General features: G+C 38.7%; 1 protein-coding gene across 1 annotated transcript; it reads right to left on the reverse strand.

The window, feature by feature from the left end:
* Positions 1-359: 359 nt before the first annotated feature.
* On the reverse strand, positions 360-22838 carry ptpa (protein phosphatase 2 phosphatase activator). Its single transcript, XM_084571728.1, has 10 exons — positions 22324-22838; positions 21559-21668; positions 21010-21096; positions 18287-18412; positions 18092-18209; positions 14369-14468; positions 13806-13930; positions 12337-12437; positions 9830-9937; positions 360-3715 (listed from the first exon to the last, which is right to left on the reverse strand). Exons 1-10 carry the CDS (start codon positions 22346-22348, stop codon positions 3641-3643), a joined length of 975 nt encoding a protein of 324 aa, XP_084427854.1. The 5' UTR covers positions 22349-22838; the 3' UTR covers positions 360-3640.
* Positions 22839-23412: the final 574 nt, after the last annotated feature.

The raw sequence follows: 23412 nt of genomic DNA on the forward strand, positions 1-23412 counted from the left end.
GGCTTAGTGAGAATCACATTCTTTGACTACCTGACAGGCCACAGTTTGCGCATTTGGGTCTCGTCCTGTCTGATGTGGTGGTGCGTGGTGTGGGAGCCCCACAGGGCACTGTGCTTTCTCCGTTCCTGTTCACCTTATACACCACTGACTTCCAGCACAACTCAGTGTCATGTCATATACAGAAATTTTCGGATGACTCTGCAGTTGTAGGGTGTATAAGCGGTGGATGGGATGAGGAGGAGTATGAAAGGCTGGTGGACAGATTTGTGGGGTGGGCTGGAAGGAATGATCTGCTGCTTAACGTGGACAAGACCAAAGAGATGGTGATCGACTTCAGGAGGAAGGGAACAGCTCCTCTGTCCCTCAGCATCCTTGGTAGGGATGTGGAAGTGGTGGAGGATTACAAATACCTGGGAGTGACCATCAACAGACTGAACTGGAGGACCAACAGTACAGCTGTGTACAAGAAGGGCTGCAGCAGACTATTTCCTAAGGAAGCTGAGGTCCTTCAATGTGTGCAGCAAGTGGAAAATTTCTACCAGTCTGTGGTGGCCAGCACACTTTAACCTGAGCTGTTTCTGTACTATAATGAACTCTAAAACCTGAAACTCTTCAAACAAACCATTGCTGTTTAAATGGTCACACAACTGATTAGCAACAACTTCTTTAGAATTTTAGAAATAATAGGAAGGTTGGATATATTTCAATAGTTGGCAAAAACATCTGGGTCTAGAATAGTTTTTTTAAGTACAGGTTTAATAACAGCAATCTTAAAAGACTGAGGCACACATCCTGTAACGCTATCAGACAAGGAACCATATTTTTACGTCCCTGTGCCTCTCAGTGAGCTTGAGAAGCACAGGGTTCTCACGCACCCAGTCAGCGAAGACCAAGGTAACATTCTCAGGTCAAATGTAGTCCATAAGGTGCATGCATGACAAGGAGCGTAACTGCCTTATTAGGTACCATGAAGATGTGGCCTAATGTTGGCTAATGTGATTAGATAGATAGATGTTTCCTGTAGCGTTCTTTGAGACAACAAAGTTGTCTGAGCCTTCTGGAGAAGGTGCCCCGTTGTCTGTCTATTGTGTGGTGGAGAAGGTGATCAGGGTTAGCCATGATTGATAACAATTTGTTTAGAGTCCTCCTCTCCACCACTGATTCAAATGTTTCCAATGATGGAGCCAGCCTTCCTGATCAGTTTGTTGGTCAGCAGAGAAAAGTTACTAAAAATCTCCTCATGGCTTCAGACAACGGACAACGATTAAAGGAACTGCATCACACTAGTTTGAATCCTGGCAGACAGATTCCAGTTTGTCCATGTCAAAAATGATTCTTCTATTTATACAAAAGTAAGTCATGGAGTTCCTCATGGTTCTGTTCTAGGACCAATAATCTTCACTTTGTACATGGTTCCATTCCACATGTCCATTGCTGTGCAGATGACAACCAGATATATCCATGAAACCAGATGAAACTAATCAGCTGGTTAAACTCCAAGCGTGCCTTAAAGACATAAAGGCTTGGATGACCTGTCATTTTCTACTCTTAAACTCAGATGAAACAGAATTTGGCAATTTAAACATTAAAAAAACATTAAACATTTCAGAGATTCATTATCTAATCATTTAGTTTCTCTGGATGCCATTACATTGGCCTCCAGTACTACTGTGAAAAACCTTGGTGTTATAAACCCGATCAGGGATAACATTATGACCACCTTCCTAATATTGTGTAGGTGTGCCTCCAAAACAGTTGTGATTCATCAGAGAATGGACATGGGCCTTCTGAGGGTGTCCCGTGGTGTCTGGCAACAGAATGTTGTTGGCGGGAGCCTTTAGGTCCTATGGGTTGAGTGGAGGGGCCTCTGTGGATCAGACTTGTTCCAGCACATTCCACAAATACTTAATCAGATTGGGATCGAAGTAATTTGGAGGCCAGGTCAACACCTTGTGCAGTTTTTCATGTTTTTTGAGTTGTTCCTAAACTGTTTTTCTGTGTGTCTGTGTCAGGCTGCATCCTGTTGGGGATGGCTGCTGCCATCAAGGAGTGTGTGCCAGTCTGCCAGAAGGGGGAGAAAAAAAATCTTCATTGAATATTAATGAAAAAGACAAAGTTCGCTCACAAACAAGCCATGCCTCCTTTAATTTGAAACAGTTTGTTGACAAAAGACAAACTAAGGGTAATCATAACACTTCAGCACCACTGTCATCCCCTAAATGACTGGCGTATCGGAAAAACTGAACTGAAAACAGAATTTTCATGAATCTCCACATTCCCCTTCATTTCAAACCCAGTAATACATTTAGGCAGAAACTGGTTCACCCCAAAGACAAAACACCCAGGCAAAAACAGAGCAATGTAGTTTATGCTGTTCAGTGCAGTAAGGAATGTACAGACAATATAGGAGAGTCAGCTCATCAGGAAACGATTCAGCGGTCCACCTACACCTGAAGGACAAAGGAAACTCTAACTGAAGTCCACATTTTAGACAGAGAAGACAGATGCTTTGAAAGAGGAGGAAAGGAAGTTACCTATATCAAATTGGAAAATCCACTCCAGACTGAAAACACTCCAGTTTTGGAGATACTCTGATGCAGTTATCTAGCCATTTCAATTTGGCCCCAGTCACAATTGCTCAAATCTTTTCACTCACCCATTTTTCCTTCTTTTAGAACAACATGTTCACTTGGTGCCTAATATATTTCACCTACGGAAAGGTATTACGGTAACAAGATAATCATTGTTTTATTTAGTTCTCTTCATTTAGTTTATTTAGTTCTCAGTGATCAATATGTTATGTCTGATCAGTGCATGGTCCCTGTTCCAGGTTTCCATGTCACTCTGTTAAGTCAATTCATTCACCTCACACAGCTGTCCATAATAATTTGACAGGTAGACCTTTTATGTGATTACTTCTTCTCGTAAACTGGAGAAAAATAAGATCAACTACACAGTACAGTCACCACGTAATAAATTAGAGATAAAAGAGAAATTTATTAAATCAGGCTTTTGAGGTCACAAAAATAGTTTTTCTATTATTAAATGAAAAAGTATATGCCAAGATCTTTCAAACATGCCAGTGGAAACACTGCAGTAAACACTGCAGAGTCATTTTTAACTAGAGTGCCACAACAAAAATAACTACTACAACTTTACTGTTGTGATGAGAATTTTGAAATGGAAAAATCTGCAAAGCACAACCACCAGAAACCAAAAAAAAATACACATGGTTTTCCAGTTTACAGAAACGCAAAGTCTTTTGTATTTCTTTGTGAAGGAACTTGCTTCTCATAAGGATCTGAATTTAGAGATAAATTAATCTATTAATCATCACTGAGCATGCTTCTAAAAAACAAAACCTCCATCCCTCAAACAAGATCCTTATTCAGACTCACTTTTTAAATAACATTACAAATATACAAAGATGGTATAGAATTAAAATGGCCATCCACAACATGCTCTGCATTAAGAGAACATATGTCTGTAAGGCTTCATGACCATAAATGAGCAAATGTGGGGTTGCATGTGTCAGACTACATTTTGGCTACTGTTAGAGTTGGACATGGCGATATCAGAGGAACGGAGACTTGTTGCTTTTGGTCATTTCCATTATGCAAGAAGCAATCCTTTGAGAGCATCAAGGCTTAGCTGGCTGGATGGACAGGAGGCTACCAAATTTGAAGTGCTGGATCACAGGAAACTTCTCCAAACACTGTAAGAAAGAAGAAAGAAGAATGTTGACAAGGAATTTAGGAAAAGAGTTGGTTAAAGAACTACTTCAACTGGCAGGTTAACCACTAACACAATAGCCAGCCACAAACATGACTTCTGTAACCACTTATTCCTGTTAAGGGTCGCGGGGTCTGCTGCAGCCTATCCCAGCTGTCAATTTACGTTTTGGCTCATATCTTGAGAACCGTGTGCCCTAGAAACAAAATTATTTTTCCCTCTCATTCCTTACCATAGACCTGGTTCTAATGGACGAGGCCACTACCATTTCCGCCTGCCATTTGTCCATTTTGAAAAAATTGCACCTTAAAGCAAAATCAACTCCTCCTAGCCCATTCATCCAATTCTTGGCATGTATCATTTATGGACAAATATAATGAAAAGTTTTTAAAAGAACTTAAGCAGGGTCATTGTACGGTGTATGAATGTATGTACGGTGTCCTTGAGTGCCAAGAAAGGCGCCTTTAAATAAAATGCATTATTATTATTATTATTCATTACAAACATAATGGCTAAATAATCTTTACAGTGTGGCGCAGTATAACTCCAAAGCTAATATTTTGTGAAGTATATAACCACACTTAATCAAACTTCATATCAAAGATGCTTATGCCTCTTTGTCCCGCTCGGGACGACTTTGCCACAGCAACGACCCCTTTGTGATCGCTTGCGATCATCTAGTTTTTTTTTAATTGAGGCACTCTAGTTAGTTCACATGCCTGCAAACCAACGGGGTCATAAACATCTCTATGCAATGAACAGGCTTTCCAAGTCAGGAATGTGCCTCATATTTCAGAGAAGGTAAGCGATCATTTTACTGAACAAAAGTTTCAAAATAAAATGTGATTATATTACGTGTATGGACTTGTATAATTTTTGAATGGTTGAACAGTAAAGAGGCACTGGTTCCGCACATTCTTGGACTTTAGATCTGTCTACCATTTGCTTCCTAATGACATCTCATAAAAACAATGTTGAACTTCATGCAAATGTTTATATAAATCACTCATTTAAATTATATTAAGAGTTATATGTATGCATAATCAAGGGTGTGGCTGCTTTGCGTTTGTGATGGTGCCGTCACTGGTTTGTTTACTGCATGCCTAGGAACCACCGCCTGCCTCACCACCGTTCACACTCCACATCTTAGCCCACTTTCGAACTAGGAAGGAGTAAAGCATCATTCACACAGGGATAAACAAAGCAGAACTAATAACCAAACTAGTAATAAGGTACTATAGCTTATAATAGTGTATTAGCTTCTTCCATTTTGGACACCCCAATTATCTGTCCCCTCAAAGACAAAATGTATCAAAGTCAGTCTTTTTAACATGGTGTTATCATCAATCATGGCAACCCGAATGTTCTTTGGAAACTAAGATCTACTTGTAGCAGAATGATGGGAATAACAAAGTAAGGACAATACTTGGAACAGATCATGACCAGAAGCATGAATCATCCATATAGAAAATATTTGGCCCCATGAACCACGGACCTTGAGCAGGGCAACCTGAAAGTCCAACAAAAGTTGAACATTTTATTTATGACTACTTACATACGAGTCCCTGGAAATGGTGGAACGCGTATATCGTTTGGATGGAATACCCACAGTAAAGATGAGAGTTTGCACTTTTAGCCCATATCCATTGTATCATTGTATTATATTAACTTCAGTATGTTACGGTAAAATGCAAAAATAAAACAATACTCAAGGGGCACTGTGGGTTTTTCTTTTCTTTCAATGTGAGGGGCAACACCAACAAAAAGTGGTTTATATACATGCATATAAAACTATTGTCATGTTGGTTCTAGATCAACAAATTCAGTTTTGTTCTAAACGAGCAGCAATGGCCAAGAATTAGTTCTTCTCAGATAGTAATGGTGGATTCTGCTTTTTCTATGTCTACTACAAATCTCTGCTTAAAACTCTGGGGCCCAGAAAAAGGAGAGAAAATGCAAGTCTGCTGATGGTTGCTCCAGGCTTGGAGGAAGGTCAGGACAGGGGAGTGGAGGATTTAATGAAGGGAATAGCGGAGGAGGAGGGAGAGGCAGACAGCTTGGCCCCTCAGTTCTGTGGGAAGACTCAGCCTGCTTTGGAAAACACAGGATGCGGGCATGCAGGCGGGAAGAATAGTGAGGGAACCCCTCCCCACCCCATCCCACACATACATGCACCCAGTCTGAGTTCCTCTCTCCATTCCTCCCTTAACCCTATCCTGTCACAGTTATCTGCCATCCAGTCTCTAACCCAAGTTCTTAAATATCAATATCTAATATCTAACTGAGTGATTCATAAGAGTCTCTGTCCTGAATGAGGACCTTTGTGTGGTGGAGGGAAAAACTGATATTTACTTTTAACAATTCCTCCGAGGATCAAAAATAATTTGGCTAAAACTTTCTAATCCACATAGTAAAAAAGTTCCCACAACCCAGGTACTTTCTTACAAGCTTTTGATCAGTTTTAAATTTGTGGCATCATCAGGCCAATGGTTGAACTGAACAAACAAATTGTCAAACAAATCCCTTAAAACTGCTGACAACCCTAACAATCTTTGCATTTTGTGTTTAACTTGAATTATAAAGCTGAACTAAGAGCGTCCCTGTTTGCAATGTGATTATGGGTTGACTGATTAACTGATTCATCTGGATGATTAACGTTCTTTTGAAAAAACTTCTACATTAGCTGATTCCTGCACTCATGAGGCAAATTAATAAAGAATGTCAGCAAACACATCTACAGACAGCCTGTGTCTGGTGTGGAACAGAGCTAACAAGGTTCACCATACTATAGGCAGAATGCATGTAATGTCATGCTGCACATGATGTTAATGAATCTATAGGAAAAACATGTAATGCCAAAGATGGTGATTGAAAATCTACACAGCCCAACTTTGCAACAACGCCACTTATCAAGTTGAATTTATTGAGGGATAGCCCCATTTTCAAGAGGTCCAAAGTACACAAGTAACACACAAAAGCATTAGATACAAAAATATAACACATAAAACAATACTACAAACAGACAGTAAAGAAAAATAATTAAAAATAAATAAATAAATAATATACTAAATTAAAAAAAAAAAAAAAAAAAAAAAAAAAAACTGAAATGAATATTGGAAAATTGTACTCAAATTAAAAACATGAACAGGTTGTTTTGAGAAAATAAAATAAAGATGACCTAAAGCAGTGAATGGAGGTAATGGATCTCAAATGAGGGGGGAGATTATTCCAATCAGATGGAGCTGTATATTGGAAGGATCTGCGATCGATTTCTTTGAAAATTCTGGGAACAAAAAAGAAGGGGTATTGCATATGTCTAAGTAAATAAGAGGAACTAAATGGAACAAGAAGTTGACTTAAATAGGAGGGACAGTGAGAGTGAATACACTTGAAGATGAACAAAACCCAGTGAAATTGTCTTCTGTTATTAAGATGCAGCCAATTTAGTGATTCATACATGAAACAGTGATGAGTTCAAAATAAACCTGCATAGGGAATTATAAACAATATTGAGAGGTTTAAGATAACTGTCAAATGTGTTCTGGTAGACAATATCAGCATAGTCGATGATGGGGAGAATAAGTTGGGTGATTAATCTCTTCCTAACATCAAAAGTAAAACACTTAATAGAGCGATACAGTTGAGACATCCAAAGGTTCTCTTAACAACAGAGTCAATATGATGTTTGAAGGAGAGTTCAGGGTCAAGCCAAAGTCCAAGATATTTGAAAGAGCTGACAGTCTCGAGAAAGGAACCATCATCAAAATTGATTTGCAAATTTACTATTTGTAAAATTTCAACCATGTCAAAAGCTTTGTGAGTTGGTGTGTGTGGTGAGTTGGCCTTTATCAAAGGAGGAGAACACATCATTAGTGAATTTTAAGAGAGCTTTAGTAGTGTAATGCTTGGGTCTAAAGTTGATTGAAATGGAGAAAGAATATTAAATGAATTTAAGTACTGTTCCTGAGGATCCAGGGTCTCACAACATTTATCAGATTTGCCATTTGAAAGGGTTGTAGAGGGTAAGATATGCAGTGTCCTTCGCCTGGCCGAACTGCTAAGAGTAGAGACTGCCTTTTGTGACATAAGTAGAAAATTAGCCAATAAAACTTGAAATAGAGCTGAATTTAGGAAAAACCCCAGCCCAAAGGGACAAATTCTTTTGGTAATAAATGAGGTGTAACACAAAAAGAAAACAGTTGCGATCTGAAAGCAACCTGGGTTTTTCTATATGTAACTTGTTGTACTGAAATAAACTCTATTCTTCACATCTGAACCTGACCGCTCCAGAATCCTCTCTTCAGAAGAAACACCAGACAAGCTGACTTCAACTTCTCTGACCTTGTCATCTGAAGAAGTTTTATGTTTACTCAATATAACGAAAATTTGTATTAATGCCACTAATGTTTATAACGTACAAAAATGAACCTGGGGTTAATAACACATGTGTACCGAGTTCGACCGTTCTCTGGTATTTGTTTTCATGCATTTGTTTTGTTAGTCAAATGTGACCAGTTTTCTTGCAAACCGCTAATTAGCGTATAATGCTAGCCTTCGGGGCACACGTACACATGAAAAGAAATCGCTATTTCTATACCACTAACAAGGCTAACAATATCACCATACTTACACGGTAGCATAACTAGGGTCTCTACATGTAAACCGAAGCATTGAGAACTTTGCAAGTATACAGGCAGTTTATTAAAAAAGGAACACAGTACCGTTCATGTCTGGCTCACATATCCAGGCGGGCGCCATCTTGGGGAAACTGAACTCTCTGGGACGTGAACCTGAATCTCGCGTGAAAATTTGTTGCCGGAAGAGGCGTTGTACACGTGAAATGTGATTAGGCGTGTTCGACTTCATGCAGATCTGTGCAGATCTGACTTGACGTGATGCATGCTGGGTTGAACAAGTTCATTTTAACCAATCATATTTGAGGTCTATGAGCATGAACATGAAATGAGCCTCTTCCGGCAACAAAGTTTCACGCGAGATTCAGGTTCACGTCCCAGAGAGTTCAGTTTCCCCAAGATGGCGCCCGCCTGGATATGTGAGCCAGACATGAACGGTACTGTGTTCCTTTTTTAATAAACTGCCTGTATACTTGCAAAGTTTTCAATGCTTCGGTTTACATGTAGAGACCCTAGTTATGCTACCGTGTAAGTGTGGTGATATTGTGAGCCTTGTTAGTGGTATAGAAATAGCGACTTCTTTTTATGTGTACGTGTGCCCCGAAGGCTAGCGTTATACGCTAATTAGCGGTTTGCAAGAAAACTGGTCACATTTGACTAACAAAACAAATGCATGAAAACAAATACCAGAGAACGGTCGAACTCGGTACACATGTGTTATTAACCCCAGGTTCATTTTGCGCCGGAATTGTCCATGCATGTTCTATTTATATGACCTTTGCCTGCTTGTATTTTGGGAAATCAGGAAATGATCAAAGCAATAGTAACACTTTGGAAAGCAAGCAGAATCTGAAGTGCAGTCAGTCATAGTTAATGATTTTACCCCATGGAGTACAGTAATATGCTGAAGAAGAAGTAAGTAAGTAGAAAAAAATGCAGATGGTTTTCTTGACAGGTTATCTGCATTTACTGTCGATCTAAACTGAGTTCATCAGATGAAGTAGACATATAAATTGCAGTAATGCCACCTGTCATTCTTTTGGATTGCTGCAATAATAACATACATTTTGATAAAGGATATTTGTCTCCTCTCATATTAATATGAATATTTAAAATTTGAAAAATATCTCTTTAAGGAACATTTAAAACAAATTGTGTGATTAATTTGTGTAAATGCATGTTAACTAGAAATCATGCGATTAATCACAGTTACATATTTTAATATCAGCTTAATGACAGTCCTACTTCACAGTTTTTGTGTTGTGCCATTCCAATATTATAGTTTTCTATTTAAGTCATGCATTATTTTATTTTCAGTTTTTGGTTCTTGGTAACCGGTAGGGCCAAATCGTTTCTCAGATAGATTCAGATTCAGATTCAGAATCAGCTAAATCTTAGATAGAATCTTAGATAAATCATCTAAGACTAATCAATGTGAATAAGAAGGAAAGATGCAGTCATACCTCAGCCTTGTACATTCTGATCAGGCCCTGGTTGACTTTGGACCAGGAAGGAACAGCACTGATGTTCCACAATTGGTTGGAGTGTTCAGCAAATGGACCAGTCTTCATCTGAAGAACAGGGAAAGTGTGACAAAGATGAGGTGAGAGAGGGAGAAGACACATGCTTGGCGTAACTGACCCTTAGTGTAGGAAACGAACAAAACAAAAAAACTAAGACAACTTTGGTGACAATGTTCCAAACAGAGGTTTAAACTTTTTTTGCACCTTGTTGATTATCCTGGGTTGTGAGGAGGAAATACCATGAACCATCTTTATCTTTTAAATTATTTTCAACACGATGTATAGATACTGTTTGACAGGCTTGACTTGCAGTCAAGTTTAACAAAATGCATTTCACATTATTTGAGCTGCTGAAACACACGATGTGCCTGCAACATTATAGATACTTCTCTCACACCAAGCACCTATCTTTTAAGTTCTTATTTAATTTGTTCTCCCTTACTACTCATGCGTTTGTGTGCTACTACTGTATAGCACGTTAATAACTGTGTGTCCCTCTCTCCACTCCCCTTTCCCTGCTCTCTTCTCCTCCTCCTCTCTCTCTTTTTCTGTCTCGGCCCGGCTGACCTCAAGCAGACGGGTACCTCCATATGAGGTGGGTTCTGCACACGAAGTTTTTCCTTGCCCCTGTCACCTTAGTGCTTGCTCTGGGGGTTTCAGGCCTTGAGACAATTTGTATTGTTTTTGATTAATAATAATAATAAAAAAAGTAATAATATAACTCAACAAACAGCGGTTTGAAAAACGTCTATGTGTTATGGACTGGTACTCCACAAAGCAGGACTCAAAAGCACTCCAAGAGTTTGGGTTTCAAACAAACACGGTTTACTTGCAAAAGGGTGATTCGGTACACGATAGTCAGTCCATACAGGCAAACAAATCCAAAGGGCGGAGCAAAGGCAGTAGTCTGCAAATGGGCAAATAATCCCAAAAAATGGGAAAACAGATCTCGAGGAGTAGACTGCTGGAACATTTGACACTGAAGTACAAAGACGGACTGGCACAGAGTGGAGGAGAAACACACACTAAATGCAGATAAGAGAGGAAAGATAATGAGACACAGGGTCAGGAAGTGAAGTGAAAAAAGAGGAGAGGTAAGTTCTCACAATAAAACAGGAAGCATGAAACGTGAATGAAAGAAAAACAAAAAGACATGACCATGGCGAGATGTATCACTATAGACATGGGTCTCCACCCAGCCCCTCTACTTTTCATGGGGCTGGGGGTTTCCTCCCTGTTTTCACCCTTCCCCCATATGTTCTAATGGAAGGCTCTGGAAAGTGTCTAGAGCCATCGGGGAATGATTAAAGGCATCTTGGGAGAAAAAACAAAACTCTTTATAGTCAGTTTTAGTGGAGACTACCCGTATTCCTGGAGGAAGGAAGTGACTCATATTTAGGATGCATATACACACACAGCTGTGTGTCCAAAAAAAGTTTGAAGTATCCATGTGTAGAAGGAAAGGAAAAAATGTAGGAGAAAAGGGATAGAAACACAGTGGGGAGTATGTTTACAAGCCTGCTTTCGCAACAGTTAATTTAAACAGTTCAAGTTGACAAACAAGCCTGAATATCCCAATAAGTTAACTTTATGGAGGACAGTTAAAAATAAAAACCAAAAACATATTATGGTTTGAATGACAATTTAGTAATTAACTTTAGCTGCTTAGGATCAACTAACCACTTTACAGACTTTGCTGTTTTGGCACTAAATACTTTCACATCAAAAATACCAAAGCAAAGTCAAATTTGATTAATAATACAGACAAAAAAGAAACAAGAGAGCGAGCCAACTGAGTAGAAGTGTGGACACCACAGCAGCATCCTTTCACTGAGAATGAGGAGGTGGGGGAGGTAAGGCCGGAGAAGGAGAAGGAGCAGAAAAAAGAGGGTAGGAAGTGGAAGCAGCCACATTGGAATGTATGCAGCTCTAGCATGCATTTAGTAAAGTTAGCAGAGGCAACGCTATATAACCACACTCTATGCTTCTAACATGGTTCACCTTGAAATAAGCAATGAGGGTGCAGAATGATGAAAATCTTTAGTGTTAGTAATGTAAATAATTGCTGGTAGCAGCTCTACAGTACTTAATAATACTAGTTTTTCTGACTTTTTCAGGACTTAAAACATAGGAAAGCACTCAATCAGTCCAAAAACTAAATTTTGAGTTTCTTTACGTGATAAGGCGACAAGCTGGAGGAGCTCACAGAGTGACAAATTTGCAACCCAGTAACACTGTGGTTCCTGTGGGCCTTGGACGCCTTGGGCATTTGCATGTTATTCAAGGTTTGAGTATAAAGTTTAAATGCATTGTGCATGTTGGACATATGACACATAAGTACAGACAGAGGTAATACCTGGTATAATGCAGAGTGTTTAAGAAAACGAGAGCAAGTAGAAGACTTGTTATGATCGCTATATAGTGTGGAGTGCGTTTCATTTTCCCACCTCATTTATGAACTTGATGCACTCCAGAAACATGTAGTCTTGGTAGTGCTCGTTCACCACTCTCTCGTCGACAAAGTGCCGAGGCTCCAGTGTAGGGTGATCTGTGGGAAGATTGGTCTGTAAGTGCACATGTTCACCACCAAGTGTCACAATACACATCATTATTCACTATTAGACATTAGACACATTTATCAGTGCTATGAGGGCAGTAAAGTATAAATTGTTTGAGAGGCTAACCTCATTGTAGCTTGAAGGAACAATAAAACATGATGGAAACATCTTAATACCTGAAGATTATTCCTGCATAACCATTTAGTCAGTATGTCCTGATAAGTAACTACACTGCAGGACAACTTGTGTACCCTCGGAGTTAAACTGAATTAAACGGAACAAAATTGTACAACTATTTGTAAAAGTATCTTCAAATCTGACTCTAATTAATCTGTTAGCATAGTTTGACCTCATTAAGACAATATTAATAATAATAAAAGGAGTAATTGATACAATTTTGTTACCATGTTGCATTTAACCTTAATTCGGTTCATGTACTCAGGGCAATCACGACAAAGCTTCTGACATTTTGCTTGCAACGATGTCATTGGTCATAATTTTGCAGGAAATTTGGATTTCAGGAAATCATGAAATAATGTTATTCAGTTGGCTGTGGCTAGCATGTGACAAGTATGCTATGGAGATTTCAGGCTCTGGATTAAAAAGCAAAAGTAAATTTCTGCTCCAGTAGTGACCATAACCGCACATAAATAAGCCCTGTTTAGTTTTACCTAGGGATGTCAGTGATTCAGAAATGACCTCCCTACGTCTGTTTTTCATTTGCACATGATGAGCAAACTCTGTGTTTTACTCAAATTTACTATGCACAGTTATGTCTCTGGATTAGTATTCTGACAGGACTTTACAAATTACGGACATGGCCGATTCGCACAGGATTAAGATCACAGACAACCTCCGCTATTATTACAAATTACCAGAGGTCCCCAGGTAAAACTAGTCTGCCACTGCACTTTCACTTTTTGTATGGACTAAACAAACAAGATGAGGATTGTGCTTGGTAGGAGGACTTTGTCTTTGTTTGACAGAGTCAGACTAGCAGCTTCCTACTGTTAACAAAATGTGTGCAAGGCTAAAACTTTGTAAGACAGAGAATAACAATTTTGAACTTTTTGTTTCTGTCACTCTTTACAGCTTATGAAAAAATAAATTGCGGCTCGTGATAAAAATCATGACAATAATAAAGAAAATTCTTTAAAACTGTGATTTTCATATATGGATGTAATGACTACCTTTGTTCGCAATAACTGCAGAATGACATCAATATCATATTATGTCCTAACCTGAATTGCACACAATACGATGTGCCTGCATCTGAACCGGTACATTCAACCAGACACAGATAGACAACACTGTCATTCTTTGTAGTTGTCAATAATCTGGTGTAGCAAAGATCTTACCAACAAGCTGGCCGCTGCCCCAGATGAAGGGCAGAAACTGGAAGTCATCCAGTCCCCACACACCTTGGCTTCCAGCTGGCTCCATTCTATAGGTCCTCTGCAGCTTTCGCATCACTGAGAGATACCTGAAAAAACACATGCGCACACGCACGTTATTTACGTAAATAAAGTTGACTGTAGATTTTCAGCTCTTCAAAGTCAGTCACTGCAATAACCCCCTTGTGTTTCATAACCCAAGCAATTATCTTCTTCGGTAATTATGAGTGGTACTGCATATTTGAAACATATTCAATATTTTCTGTGTTTTTTTTGTACTATTTTCAAATACATTTATGGTTAAAATGATTTTCTAATCTATGAATTGACTGTATTTTTTGTTTTTTTGTTTTGATTTTCACATTTCTACAATTATTGTGAAGTACAGTCAAAACAAAGACAACTATGAAAACAATGCTAGTTAAATGTGAACCCTTACCACTTGGGCTATCAGGTTGCTTATATACTTTTTGAGAAAGGAGCCATGCATCATATTAACTATATGGTGTAGTACTATAACAGCTCACCTGTTAAAAACCTTAAAGACGATAGCCACTTGATCATCTACCCTGAGAGCACCAACTTTACAGAGACAACAGAGGAATGCTGCAAAAGCTGCTTCATGACCTGAGAAGACAAATATACACAGTGAAGAGCTACAGAGGGTCCAGAGTCCAGATCTCTGGGCTGTTTAGCTCGGTAATATTCAAATTAAACTTATTTTGTACATACATGCAAAAATATATCTATCACAGCGGACATCTGGCAGAAATATCTCGTATATTTCTGTATAGTATAAGGACCTTTCCATAACTCCTCTTTGTTTAAATTCATTAAGAACACAGTGTCATTAGAATACCTTCTAGGAAATTCCTCACCGCATAAAGTATAGGAGTTGAGAGAATCCCAGGATCTGCTTTATGTAGATTTATTCCATAAGTATCAACCAGAGGTTGCGTTAGACTTTTTTGTTGTCTGTCATTTTGACTGACAGGGTCAAAAAAATCCCGTCATAATCTATTTTTTACCCGCCACTTTAATTTTTTAAAATGATAATAACGACATTTTCAATAGCATTAATTTTCATTCATTTTTAATTAATATTCAGTCCAAACAAGCTGAACAAAGAATCCACACTGGGGATACACACTTCAAGCAGATGAATATATGTAGGCAAACTTTTTCTCTACGGTGACAAAAACAACTGACTGTGGCCCCAGTAGCTACATATGAACAATGAAATTAAATAATTGAACTAAAAATTGGGGGTGGGACTCAATTAAAAAGAATCTAATTTATTAGAGGCTTTGTAATGAATTAATCTATATTAATCACATTTTAATTGACCTTTGGCTAAGCCCCGCCCTAGAATGTAGATTGACCAATCACAGCTCCCACAGGGGTCCGACACTTTTTCACAGCGCTACATTGACTTTAACGCAGACGTCTCATATTTTCGGTCTCGGCAGGCTATACTGTCGGTATATATCCAGGGTATGGATAAGCCCAATGATGTGCGCGCAAAACCCTGTGGAGCTAACCAAAACATCACCGTTACAGCTTAAAGCCCAAGTTATGCTTCCGCGTTGACACAGCGCGAGGGCGCGTACGGACCTATTACGGACCTATTGCGTCCTTGCGGACCCCCGTGCGTCCTACGCAAGGGCCAGACGTGCACCTCCCAAAAATCCGCGACGCAACAGCAACGCAGCAGCAACGCAGCGGCATTGGCTGTGATTGGTCCGCTAACTACATCCGCTGGTGACCGCTTTTCCGGTTTCCACTCATAAACATCATTGTCTCCTTTGTCGTGCCCTAATTTGCAATAGAAGTATTTCTTCCTCTGCTTGAATAATTTGGAGCTCCAACGCCAGTCTCTCTGTCTTGGTGTCCATCGTACACTGTGACTACGACAAAAGCCGGAAGGTAAATAACGAGGCGAGATACGTCACAAGAGTCTCGGTCGGTCGGTCACAAAAAATCATAGCGCCCTCTACCGGTGTGGCACGTAAAGCCCACGCAGAACCATCACGGTCTCACGACTGCGTCCAAGCAACTGCGTGGCCATTGCGTGACCATTGCGTGATCACTACGCGGAAGCATAATCTAGCCTTAAGTTGCATAGTTGTCGATACGCTAGCACACGCTGAAGAAATACAACGTTATACGTGCCTAACGTTAGTCCGTTTGCTTCGTAATAACGATTATAGAAGTGAATAGAGACGTACCCAGCTTTGCATGAACAGTGTTGCTCCTTGATATTGTCAGTCCCAGCCTCCGTCTCGATTAATAGGATATGCGGTGGTTCATTTTTTGACTGTGACCGGTATGCTTTTGCCTCTGTTTGGATGCCTTGTTGTTCGTTGCGTTTCACTTGTATGTCCTGAATATAGCCTTCGAACGCATATTGCAGCCCCTTTTGCCTACTTCTATCGGACACTTTATTTGCTGCTTTATAAAAGTTTGACTAAAGTTCAGCAGGAAGAGCTGTCACAGCATAAGCCATGTTGATACCAGAGCCTTATAGATAACCAGAAAACCACAGCCCAGAAGAGAATGTCGGACGTAGCAACAGTAACTAAGGGGGGCGGGGCTTAGCCAAAGGTCAATTGCATAACAATATTTGCCCCAAAAAACAATATATTTTTTTTATTTAAATGGATTTTAGACACAGACATGGCTACCGTATCCAGAAATGAATATGTAAACTCAAGCTCTTTTAATGTCTGGAAAAATACATTTAATTGCATTTAAATTCTAAACGGAAAACATTGCAATCATACTCAGTAGAGTAAATAAAGCAAATATCACTGACCAAAACTGAACAGACCTAAAGTTAAAGTGTCATTTTAAGTACTTTAAGTACTTTTTCAGAACAGTATTGACTTTAAATGGTAAAAAAAACAAAACGTTTGGGCTGCCAACACGTCTTGTCCGTACTCGGACCGGGACTGCTAGCACTAACAGCTCTTAGATGGCACCGTATGGTTAAAGTGCTTCGGTGGTATACAAACTTTTTTTTTTTTTGCACAATTAGCACCAAACCCTGCTTTTATCGAGGCTTCCATCAGGTAGTTTGTTTTAAATAAAATTTGCCTTCCGTCAGTCCTAGCAAACGTGCTTTCATCCGATTCATCCATTTTCAAGCTCTGACGTGTGCATCAGTGTAATCAGTGTACCAGGAAATCGTGCACTGACAAAAGTTCCGCGATGTTTGGAATGCAAATTGTGATTAGAGACAAGAGCCAATTAATAACGTCACTCACCACCAACTGGTCAGGGGTGTGAATTGCAATCTTTTCCGTCAGTTTTAAAAAAACGGTCAACGACGGAAAATATTCAGTTAACGCGACCCCTGCCCTACACATATCAGTATTATCTCTGGAATGAACATATGGTTCAAGATCTATATCTGTCCTACCAAAGATTAGCTGTACATTTATTCTGACAATAAATAATAACACTGCTCATTAAGTGTTTTCACATGAAAGGGTACCAATTATTTTGTAGGAAAACAAATGGCTAAGGTACATCTCCCTATAAAATGTATATTACTTTAAATGTCTCATCTAGTGACCCTTATTTAATCTTTCACTTAAAAGTTTTATTAAAAAGCACATTGACAAATAAGTATTGTAATCGTCTGTTGATTAACTGAATGATGTGCTTAAAAGAGGATTTTCTGTTTAAACTAGATACTTTTATTTTAGGTGCTGCAACTTTATTTTGTTGTGCTGTGCTGTGACAATAAAAGTTACATCTGGAATTACTCGTTTATGGGTCAGGGTAATACATGGAGTTTTTTGTAGTCTTCAGTAACCATTACACAAGCTAGTTGTTGAAAGGCAAAACTCAGACCTGCCGGTATTGCAAAGGAAAACTCTCACTACAGAGAACTGACTGGTGTTTGGGTGACAACAGGGAGCAGGGATTGATTAAATCATTCTAACACAAAAACTCAGGATCAGCCAGATCATATATAGAGATTGTGTCACCTCATTCTGCCTCTGCCTGCTAGAAAACCCCACAAAGATTACAGATGCTAGCAGTTACTTTAGAAATTCAATGTGAAAAAAATCCAATGTCTCTTCATTAGTATCCCTGTTAATGAAGAAAAATATTTTTTTTTCTATCCAAAGGCAGTAATAATGTGTGTAGTGGATTTCGCATATGAAAAGCAAAAACAATTTATACATAATTTCCCAATAATGTAAAGGGGGGGGGGGGGGGGGGGGACTCAGTACTGTTACCTGTTCCGTAGTCTATCCTGGTGGGGTTCCCCACTGACTCTTTCAAATAGACAGCTATCTCTGGAGCTGCTGCACATCTGCTAGAGGGGAGCACTGCTGTCACCAAGGTCTCTGCTTCCTACACAAACACACCAGCTAGATGTAGGCCATCACATGGAGCATATGCGAGGATGTGTGTAAAGTGAGCATACTAACCTGATCTAGTTTGGCATACCACGTTCTGTAGGCTTTATTGCCAAAGCGTGATGGCTGGTCAACAGGAGGGGTCTCATTTATCCATTGATCCAGAGTCCCCAAAAGATCTATTAGTTTCTCCACTGTCTGTACACAACAGCAATAATTATTATGAGCCTGCCATCTAGTGGCCATAGTAATTATCATGGGAGCAAAGGAGAAAGTTAGCTGAAGAGTTAGATACACAAACTATAGGGACAAGTTTAGGGTGGACAGATGGGTAGACAAAACATTAGGGAGTGACACAGTCCTCTAATCTTTACAAAGTACTTATTTTAATCCATGGTCTTTATTGATACTTTTAACTGTGATTTTTAAATTTATCTGTGGTATATCTCTTTCATAATAGCAGCTTTCATGATAGATTTATTAAAATCTTTATCAAAATAGCTTTAATAAAATAATAAAAATATTTACCATTTGTAAACCATTTGTAAAATGTCTACGTCAATCACCAATACTATTAACCTAAGTATTTCCAATTTGATGCAAAGCAGCACCATAATAAATTCCATTTAGTGTATTTTTCAAATACTCTGCCTGGCCGAAAAAAGGTCACACACTCTAATATATCGTTGGACCACCTTTAGCTTTGATTACTGCATCCATTTGCTGTGGCTTGTATTGATGATGGGAGAGTCCGAAACAAATTTACATTTCAGAAAACAAATTAACAAGACGTGAAACACTTTTACTAACCCCGAAACAAATTTACAAGTGGCGAAACACTTTTACAAATCCCAAAACAAATTTACAAACCTCAACCATCAACCAGAAAGGGAATGTACCAACTCCGGAGTTGAACAGGAAGCGGCCAACAGGAGTTGTTGTTGTCACTGATGTACAGCTATCGACTGATGTTTTGCCCGTTTTGTGGCAAACACATGAGCCGCAAAACGCGGTTTTGTTTTTCGTGATTGCTCACTATTTTCTGTCATGTGTGCTCATTCCCATGAGACTGAGGACTGACTGCGGCACGGAGAACCGGACCATGGCCGCAATTCAGTGCACCCTACGCTGAATTTGTCACCCACAGCTTCATTATTTCAAAGTGGGAAATATATGAATAAAAAATAAAGCAAAGTAACGAGTATTTATTACATTTTTGTATTATAGAGAACAAAAAATACTTGTTTGTTTTGTCATGATTCATAAACAGACCACAGTTTGAGAATCGTGGAACACATGTTCACATATAGGTGCGCCAATGACAACAGCAATGTTATGGCCCCTCAAACAAGTCTACGTGACGTGTTTGCCACAAAACGGCAAAACATCACTCGATCGCTGTCCATCTTGGGTTGGCAGCTTCCATGAGGGGAGTTGCCTTCACCTGTTGTGTGACGTATTTTCCCTTATGTGGAAGTCGCACTCAGGGTGAGGGGTGTTCCCAGTGTTTAAAGCTAAGCCATGGAAATGCGCGCTCTATAGATTGTTTAGGTTCCTTTGTTTCCCCTTTAGTTTAGTTTGTAAATAAATAAACAATAAAAAAAAGCTTTGTAAAAGTGTTTCACATTTTGTAATGTTGGTTTGCACCTCTCGGCCACCATATGCAGGTAGTCAACTGACCTGATTCTTTGGGCACATAATGTTGCTGAACCTAGACCTGACCAACTGCAGCAACCCCAGATCATAGCACTGCCCCCACAGGCTTGTACAGTAGGCACTAGGCATGAAAGGTGCATCACTTCATCTGCCTCTCTTCTTACCCAGATAACGATGGTTCCTCACTATCCTTCCAGTTTTTAATAATGCGTTGGACAGTTCTTAACCCAATTTTAGTAGTTTCTACAATCTCCTTAGATGTTTTCTCTGCTTGATGCATGCCAATGATTTGACCCTTCGCAAACAGACTAACATCTTTTCCACAACCACAGGATGTGTCTTTAGACATGGTTGTTTAGGAAATGAGAAGCTACTCATTACATCAGTCGCGGTTAAATAACTTGTTGCCAGCTGAAAGATAATCCCCCATGCAGTAATTATCCAATAGGAGGCTCGTACCCATTTGCCTAGTTAAATCCAGGTGGCGCCTCTTTTTTTGGCCAGGCAGTGTATATTTTATTAAATGGCGTAAAAATTAAATCGTCAATATAACAAGCGCATAAAAAGTTCTTCAGGAAATAATGGCCGACGTACTTAGACAGTATTGCATCTTTTATTCTAATTGAGTTCTGTTGTAGCCATCAAGTGCCAGGTAATGAATGTTGCTGCAGTGATTTCCTTGGGTCCGTATAGTGCTGGATTTCAACACTGTAGGGATGTACTTGAGTTGACATGAATTTAGGTTTGAATTGCTTGGGACTGTTGATCTCCTGTTTGTTTTTAATTTTAATTCAGAGTAAAATAGCAAACCTTGAGACTGAGTCATGTAAAATATGGAAATACAGTAGGTTGGTATAAACTGGAAATCTCATTTTAAAAATTGGTCCAGTTTATCATAAAATAATAAACATGTCTAAATTAAAAGTATCTGATAAGCATTCTAATCAAAGTTTATAATCCACCAACCCTCATAGACTCTGGCTGCTCTAATGATTAACTAAAACTGTTCATGACAAGTTGTGAAACTGTGCCCCATCAGAAAATTCTTTAAAATCCAACAATAAGGATCCTTACACAGTATGTGCAAAAAGACTGCAAGTAGAGCCTTAAAGAGGACACTGATAAGAACAACAACATACCTCAGACACTTTGTATTCACATGTGAGCTTCTTGCCTTTTACACCTTCATTCAGTGTCAGAATGAAGCCTATATAGTCAGCATAGGCCTATGAGAAGGAGAGATGTTTAAACCTGGAAAGGATCTATTAGAACAACTGCTACAAAAACTTAATGCAATATTATAATAATCAAATGAATACACATATTTGATATGAGAATCATGAGAGAAATGAATGTAAAGAAATTCTGCATGTAGACTAATCAGTGATGTTTAATGCCACAAACAGCATTATTTTTACAATGTGAGAAATTGCAATAGACAAAACTCTTCAGACAAGAACTTCAAGAACAATAACTTTCTTGTAATTTAATTGTAATTTACTTAGATTCAATCTCAAAACCAGAAAAACCTAGGTTATATTTACAGTTACATGAACCAACATACATGCCCGGTACTAACGTCACACTGGTTATATATGTTTTATTATATATTTGCTCCTCTGTGTAGTTTTATAGTTTTTGTTCCTGCAAAAGGTTGGTCAACAACCTGCCACAATCTAGAAACCTACTTGTGATCGCTTCCACTTTCCCATGTCTGGCACCATGCTGATTTCTTTCTTGGGTATCATGAAGGGGACACCTGCTTCATATTCAGGTGCTTCCTCTTCAAGAGGTGATCCTAAGTGTTAATTAACATTCACATATTAATCAAAGCAATGTCAATATCTTTTAGTTTTGTGGGAGCTTCTTTTAGGTCTTCAAAATAATTGTAACTAGGGGGTTTGAAAAGATGCCTCAGAGCTGCATTCTTGGACATGTAGAACTTAGCACAACCAGTCAGCTTCAGTTTTAACCAGTCATATTAAAATACGTGTTCTCTCAATCAATTGCACGGAAGTGCAATTCTAAATAGTAAAAGTAGCCCACTTGTCATCATTTGAACAACAAACATTTAAATAAAGTTTATGCTAATTGTATTTTTAATAAATGTGTAAAAGATGATGCAACACTTACAAGTGCATTTTGCAATTTCACTTTAAGCCCCAGATAACGCTTTAAAGAGGGCAAAGCAAGCACTTGTGTGTATCTCAGAGTGCTAACAAAGCAACATTTAGAGAAAGACAGCCAAACCAAATAACAACTTATACGAAATGTGGATAGCAGACATGTCAGAGGAAAATCCCTTCGTTTATCTAACAAACGAACAGTTAATTCCCGTAAGATAGTGCAATACAACTGCTAATGTTATAGGCATTTGAAATCGTGTATCAAAATGCAACACATGACTTGCATCATACTACTGTAACTGCATCCATTTACGCTTATCTATTTACCTGACTGCTGTTGTGTTTCCGCCATGGCGAGGTTGATCGTCTTCTTCGAAGGTCTATCGGTAGATTTTAAACCGCCATTATTCAGTATTGCCTCCTGCTGTTAGGAAAGAAAATGGCACCCAGACTCTGTTGCAGCGTTTCACCCATTGACTGTATAAACTTGGTTTCATCGCAGTGAAATTAAATGTCACTGCCAAAATTACTGATTAATGTTTGGAACTTGAACGATAAAAAGAAGTTTTGTCAGGGCTATTTTAAAAGGTGTTGGAAAGTGATTAGTTGTATCCCGTTGTAGTATTAAGAAAATAGTAGAAAGGATTCAAATTTGTAGCGAACTCTTTGCTCTCCTTCAGTGAGTAAATTCAAAAGATTTTGTTTAGATCAAGAACATCATAACTATATGTAAACCAGATATAACGAATAGGAATCAAACTAGTAGTCCCTTTTATATTGTTGTGTATTGAGGACCACATGGCCTATCTTGAGACAAACAACGTGAAAGCTGAATATATATTCAGCTTTTACATTGTTTGTCTCAAGATCCATTTATTGAATGTAATTGTTAACACTGTAGATGTAGTTCTTATTCACAGGCTTGTTTGAAAAATGTTGAGTCATTGTGAAGGAGACAATAAAATTCTGTGTTTGGACTTCTAGCCGGTAATGTCACCAGGGGTGTATAAAAAGACAGCCATTGCCTTTAAAATCCTCATCCTTCACTGAAGATACAAACATAAGGTAGCTGACAGCCTGTTTTTGCCACCACAAACTCAAGTAGCTTTTTCCATAATCACATTCTTCAAAAAATAATAATAATCATAATTCCAACACATTTGGGCTAATCAGTGGTTGCATTACAGCACCACTAATTTAGTTTTTAGGTTGTATGCTAAATATGTTTTTGATAAATACATGTGGTTATAGTGATGTATAAGCTTGGGTTTTGCAGTAGTGATTAATATTATTTACAAAGTATGACAACAAAGTAGGTCCAGGCACTTTCGCACTTTCAAAGTCGCATGGTGATTGTTAGTTCATTCACAGTTTAGGCATTTCCCATTTAAGTACCTGATGACTACTGAATCAGAA

This window comes from Chelon labrosus (assembly GCF_963514085.1).
Source record: "Chelon labrosus genome assembly, chromosome: 22".
NCBI lineage: Eukaryota > Metazoa > Chordata > Actinopteri > Mugiliformes > Mugilidae > Chelon > Chelon labrosus.

Coding starts and splice junctions, on each gene's coding strand:
- ptpa (XM_084571728.1), bottom strand. CDS start 22,348: ATGGCGGAAACACAACAGCAGTCAG. Junction 18,210..18,286: donor GGTATGCCAAACTAGATCAG/GTTAGTATGCTC, acceptor GTGTTTGTGTAG/GAAGCAGAGACCTTGGTGAC. Junction 14,469..18,091: donor CAGGATAGACTACGGAACAG/GTAACAGTACTG, acceptor TTGTCTTCTCAG/GTCATGAAGCAGCTTTTGCA.